The following is a 6,606-nucleotide window of genomic DNA, read 5'->3' as shown; positions in this document are numbered from 1 at the left end:
TATTTCTTTGTAAAGAAGAACATACTAAGGTTCTCCCAAGTGCTCCAATAAATATAAATTACACCCAAATCTAAATCATCTTATTCTATCTCCATTCAAAAATAAATATGCATACATACAATTTCTAAATATCTGTGGAAATGTTATGTGAGGAAAAATAACATGCATTTATAATTCACAAAGTTCATTTTTCCCCCTTTCCTTTACAGTAGCTTTAGAAAATTGCTTTTTGATGATTTAGCAAATTGTATTTATTTTTAAAAGAATCTCATTTATTGAGATTGATAATTCCAAGTTTCATTTGCTTTGAAATTGCATTTTCCAATGATAAGTTCTGGCAAAATGTAGTTCCACATGCCAGTGAAATAAAGATTAAAAAAAAAAATCAGTTGACTTACTGTGTAAATGTAGTAATTTATCGTTCCTACTAAACTTAAAATATGAGAAGATTGAAGTAAAAATTATTAGGATAATTTTAACAGCAAATTATTTAAGAACAAGACAAGTATTTAAATAACATAAAACTATTCATATAAATTTTGCATTTGAAATATCTTTAAAAATTTTAGTCATTCTCCAAATGTATATTCTATCTCTGTTATCAGAGATGGACTATTACAAGTCATCGATGCTTATTCAAAAAAAAAAAAAATCTTGTTATTCAGACACCAAGAAACTCAAAAGATAAACCAGTCTGATTTATTTTGTAGTACTATAATGGAAAGATGGCCCTGAAGCACTACAAAAGAGTCATGTGCCTTCTGAATGATCAGAGCACTATCACGTTCACCTCAGTAGTATTTAGTACTAAGGGCATTTTAAATGAAAACTAAACCTCTGACAATTTGACAGAGATGTAATGTCTCAATAGCAACACCTGGTCAATCAAAACATTAAAACAGCAATACCAGATACAGAGGAAAAAAAACTATAATTTACACAAGAGTATTTCTGGTTCTTGAGGAAGTGGGCAAAGTGAGTTGAACTACCAAAACAAAAGCTTCCAAAATGAACTTATAATGTATTAGCTTATGAAAAGCTATGTGTTAGGCCTCAAAAATGGTACCAGTAAAAATGGTGCTTAGATAACTCCAAAATCTAATTTTGGGGTTATTTAGCATTTTATAAGACAACAATATGTAACTAGTTCTATTATCTTAAACACACCAAAGCGCACACAGAGAAAAACAGACCTATCACTTGATATCTACTGTGTGGATGGAGTTATTATGGCTTTTGCAGATCTGCTTATGTAGCCAAGGACCTCTCAGAAAGATATTTAGGAATCCGAACATATATCCAATTAACCAGGAAAAGAAAAGATTCTGGCTGACTTTTTGAATCTCTTCATTTCACATTTTAAGTTATTTTAAAAGAAAAGCATTCCATATTAGCATTAGGCAATTAGAAAATTATCTATCCTATCTTACATCACAATCTCAGGATAAAGGCTTTTGCATAGATATAGTCTCAGAACCAAAACCACCCTCTTATTCCTTCCTTCTGGACTGGAAAACATAGTTCTAGAGTTAAATCCAAATCTGTTGACATTTAGGGGTACCCACTATGTAGTATGGCATAGAATGCTTTAGAGAATAACATTCTCAGTATAAAACTCCAAACTGTGAAAACACAAAAAATACATTTCTAAATGGGTATTTCCCAGTAAGGACAGAAAACTAAGTGGCAAAATGAAATGTAATATTGTTACTTATGGTTTATAAGATATACTCTGACAAACTGTGGCCGTAAGCCCTTACTAGGCCAGAAAGGAAGGCAAGCACACTCACTTCTCTACTCTTCTCCATTTCCCAGATAAAAAATATTCTATTTTTTGAAGTGCAAATTCTAGACATTCAAAATATTATATATAAAAAAACAAGGCTTAATTCTTCTAAAGCAGTTACATTTGCTTCCTGCTTAAATCTTCAGTTGAAATAAAAGGCAGTAGGGTTGAAATACATTTTAACAATGCACACAAAGAAATCAAATGCAAAATTAAACATAAAAGATGCATTGTGCTTTTCAGTTCTTAACACATACAGCCCTCAAATAGCAAACTCCTGGTTACTTTTAAAGTAAGTAGATTAAAACAAGATTAACCAAATGTCCAACTCATGTCAAATCATAGCCTCTACTAGTTAAAATTCTGTTGGTTGTAAAACTCTGTTGGTGGCCATATTGGCCCAGGATTTTAATATAAATGAGAGTAGAAATGACAGGGGTGGGGAAGGGACATTCTTTCTTGAATAGTTAAAGAGGGAAAATTTTATCTAGAATTAGTTATTTGAAAGATGAGAAAGAACATTAAAAGTCAGCCTCTACAAAAATCTGAAAATGTAGCAGAAATGAAAATACAAGAAGTTATATTATTAAACATTTAAAAACATTCTAAACATTTTGAAGGAGGTAAAATATTAACTATTTGAGGAAATTATGTAATTGTTAAATAAAAAGTTTTTTTTTCTTTTTTTATGGTCTCCAAATTGATAAAGACATTAAATTATATAATTTTAGGATCATTAAAACATAAAAAGATGGTGTCATCAGATGGTTGTTAGAATATGGATGTTTGTGTGTATGTAGTCTTTTTAGTTTTATTAGCATGCACCCTTTAGAATGACGATCTTTAGCTTTTATTAATGTAGTCGAGTCTAGCTGATTAAAAAGGTATTATATTCATATATAGGTTGTTGAAGATATTTCATTTTATTTTCCTTGAAATTGTTGAAAATAGTGAACACTTCTATAACTTTCTTCTTAGTTCTGAAAGTGTTTTAAGGATGTTTTTATTTGGAATATTTCAGAAGTCCACTAGTAACAATCAACTACAACACATTTCTTATGTGTTTGAGAAACAATATTCTGTTTAACCTACAGACTTTTTTGATTTTTAAAGAAAATGATTCCTGGGTGAACATTAATTTACTGTTAACATTTAAGTTGCTCTATAAATGACCTTCTAGTTGGGAGGGAGATAAAAGCAACTGTAAAGCTCCCAAATATAAACATTTCCAAACTGGATACTAATCACCTTTCCCATCATTTGGGATAAGAAATATGACAATTTTGGTTAGAAAAAGTAATTAATCAATGCTTAAGTGCAGAAAGCTCCAGAGTTTTAAGCAGCCTGGTTTAAATGAATAAGTAGTAACAATTCTAACCAAGGCTTCATTACTTGGTCATTGCGCTGACTGACTCAACATTCATGTGTGAGGGCTACTAGGAGTCAATAGATGGCAGTCCATCGCCTAGTAAAAGAGCTGAAGATGACTAAAATCACCATGCATCTTGTTTTTATTCAAGGTTGAATATTCCTTCATTGCATACACTTGGATATTGTCCATACACTGATAATTTAAATACTTAACCATTTTATTTTAGAGACAATGATATATGCACAACTTCATAAACACGTTAGTTTTATATTTATACTTGCATAGTAAACTCATTATTAATTTCAACTTGATAATTTATAAACTGTGATGGCAACTTCAATATTATTTTTTAAAATTAACCAGGATTCCAGATTGGAACAAAGTTTTCAAACTGAATTTGTTATACCTATAAATAGAATATATTGTAATTCCTTAAAAGTGAATTTATTTTGTTTTCATTTATTTTTTTCCTAATGATTCTTTTAAAATTTATGTTTCTGAACAGCTAAAATATTAAGCAAACCATCAAATATTTGTTATATTGAAACAAATTTTACCCTTTAACTACAGGTATATAAAAGAACACAGGGGCAAATAATCAAAAGAGCAGCTTTAAAATCATACTTCCTACATTTCAAGATTGGAATTGTTTAAATTAAGGGAAAAGCTGGAATAAATGCAATGTCAAATCTATAAGGATGTTACTTTATACAGTTACAAAGAGTAGCTCTGTGATCTCGAAAAGTGTAACACATATAATTAGATTCTAATTAAGTTTAGGCTGTAAGGATTTCACTATGTTAGGATAAAAAACTGCTATATAAGCACAAACTTAATGTATTCAGATGAATTACATCTGTAACATATATGTGTAACATACATGGGTATGTATATATTTTTGGGTATAACATGTTTTTAACAAATCCTAATTTGAGATTTGAGGAGTAGTTGAGGAGTTACAGCTTTCTACTGAAAATCTTTAAATAAATTAAATGGTAATCACAAAGTGTGAAAACAAACCACCTTATATAATTTATGGCCTCTTGGGCCTGTGACAGACAGACAGGTAGTTTGAGTCTACTTGTTGGTTTACTTTTATTTCTCTAAGGAGAATGATAAGAAGAAAGTCATGTTTTGAAAGAACTTTGCCCTTTGTATTTTTACAAGCTGTCTTTGTGTAAACAAAACTTTGAAATATGCTAAACCTTAAGAAACAATGTTTAACAACTTTTAATTAACATATATTGTTATATAACTGTAATAACTAAAAGAATAATGGTCTGTTGCTTTGCATAACATATTTAATACAGTAAAAGAAGTGAGTAGTAAGGCCATGGTGAATTATTGAAATGATTTAAGCTGAACAACATTAAAAGTAAACTAAATTCATAATACTGAGCACTAGTCAATTAGATTCTCTAGCAAACTATATTTTCTGCTTCTACTTAGCCTAAAATCATAATAAAAGGAAACCAGGAATTGAATAATTTGAATGGTATTAAGCAGATATTTATACATTTTGAATAAGTCAAGAAGGGCTTAAGGATATGACAGTTGAATTATTCTATATGAAATATATACTAAGCTTTTTCTAGGTTCATTGAAAAAGATGAGTAACTGTTTCAGTAAAGGCAATTGAAGGTACTGTGGACTGAATGCTTATGGACTGTGGATAATACAACATTTAAAGACACTGGATTATTATTCTTTAAGGCTCCCAGTATACTTTTTCCCTTTAGTTTAATGAATATAGTCTGGAAGACTAAGAGATACCATGATGTAATCATTAAATGATGTGAGTAATAAAAAAATCAAATTCTTTTAAGAACAGGAAGATAGGGTAGGGGGCAGTGGAAAAGAGAAAAAGTATATTATTGCTTTCTCAGTACAAAACTCTTCAGATGTTTATTATCTTCCAGCAGAAGATGCTTGTCTATATTTTATGGTCAGCAGTTCAGAGAAGGATAAATAGGCTAGGTCTTGGGGAAAATAAAAAAGGTGTTTCTACTCACCGTTAGGTGATACTGCCTCCAGATTTCTGTGCAAGCCTGGAAAATAAAAATATTGATCAGCTGGGAGCATGAAACAAGGTACTTTACAGCCTGTTGGTTTTGGCATAACCCAGCATCCACCGGTGTCGGTCACAGGAAAATAAGAAGCTTAACAGAAAGGGTCTGCATTTCAGCTTCAAAAACCTGGCTAGACAGTTTAATTGAATTTTACACTGGTTTAACACACTCCCTGCCATTGTCAGAAAGCCAGTAACAAAGTTTTCTCCCTCTTTTTCTTTTCAGGTTAGAAGTTTTGGGCACTAAGATGTGATAAAGAGCCATAACTCAGTTAAACTGATAAATGAACAGCAGTGGTCAAAATAACAAAACTCACCAAGTACACCTTTTAAAACAACATTTTGAAGTTTGGTAGTAAGATGGAAAACAATTTAATAGTAACTGCTTTAAGAAGACTTCACTGTTATTATATATTTGTGACAGTTGTTAGCATCTTTTACCGAATCACTTGGTGCTAACTTTTAATACTCTATAAGAAAGAGAATTAAAACAACAAGAACAAAACGACAGCAAGAAACTAAAATCCAAAATGTCGAATCTTTCCATATCCACATCTGTAGTGAAAACAACTTAAAAAAAACCCCAAAACCTCAATAATCCTGTAAAAGATATACTTACTGAAATCAGAATAGGTAACAACAAAAGAGCCAACCAAACAAGCAAATATAAACAATAGCAGCAACAACAAAAACAGTGATAAGAATGCATTTTCTTACGAATACATATATAAATCTTCTTATACCTAAATTATGACCTTGTTAAGGACACTTTTTCTAACCAAGCTGCTTATGTATAGTTGATCAGTTTACCATCTTCTCAGGAGCAAAGAGTATGTTGTTTCTAACTATATAAATGATTTGAATAAATTAAAACACCAAGCAAAGGAAATCGTGATTCTAAAAGTGAATGGAAATTTATAGCTTTTGTTTATAGATGGATGCCTAGAGTAAGACTTTCTGAAATCTTTGTAATTTTTGACATCTACTATGAAACAACTCCTTACTTGATTTGTCATTCCTCTTTCATTTATTTTTCAAAGTATTGATAAGACTAACAAAGGTAATTCATACAATCTGAAAATATCATGGGTATGACAAGAATTTAAGAAACAACATTTGAATGCCAATACCTCTACTAATTATACCACCATAAGTGATTAGACAAAAAAGTAGGTATGTTTCGACTATGCTGAAACATATCTATGCTGAAAAATTTTATTTTTTATGCATTTTAAGATTAACTTTCCTGCGTAATTTCCTATCGATAGTTGTGTAGACTGCTCCTATAGGAAGCAGTCTATACAGCTTTCTATAGGAAAGACTGTTTAGTGTTCAGCTTTCCAGTTTTAATGTCAAATTCCTGGAAACTAAAGTGTCTTA

General features: G+C 30.6%; 1 protein-coding gene across 3 annotated transcripts in view; it reads right to left on the bottom strand.

Moving 5' to 3' along the window:
- The window catches only part of ZCCHC7 (zinc finger CCHC-type containing 7), a 254,677-nt gene that overhangs the window by 33,059 nt on the left and 215,012 nt on the right, over positions 1-6,606 (bottom strand). For all 3 annotated transcript variants that reach the window (XM_017853564.1, XM_017853566.1, XM_017853565.1), the window contains exon 6: positions 5,171-5,206. In XM_017853564.1, the coding sequence (XP_017709053.1) occupies positions 5,171-5,206 (36 nt within the window). The remainder of the gene's footprint in view (positions 1-5,170; positions 5,207-6,606) is intronic.

This window comes from Rhinopithecus bieti, unplaced genomic scaffold, assembly GCF_001698545.2.
Source record: "Rhinopithecus bieti isolate Rb0 unplaced genomic scaffold, ASM169854v2 scaffold_36417, whole genome shotgun sequence".
Lineage (NCBI taxonomy): Eukaryota > Metazoa > Chordata > Mammalia > Primates > Cercopithecidae > Rhinopithecus > Rhinopithecus bieti.
The sequence above is the reverse complement of the archived record's forward strand: the minus strand, read 5'-3'. Positions and strand labels throughout refer to the sequence as shown.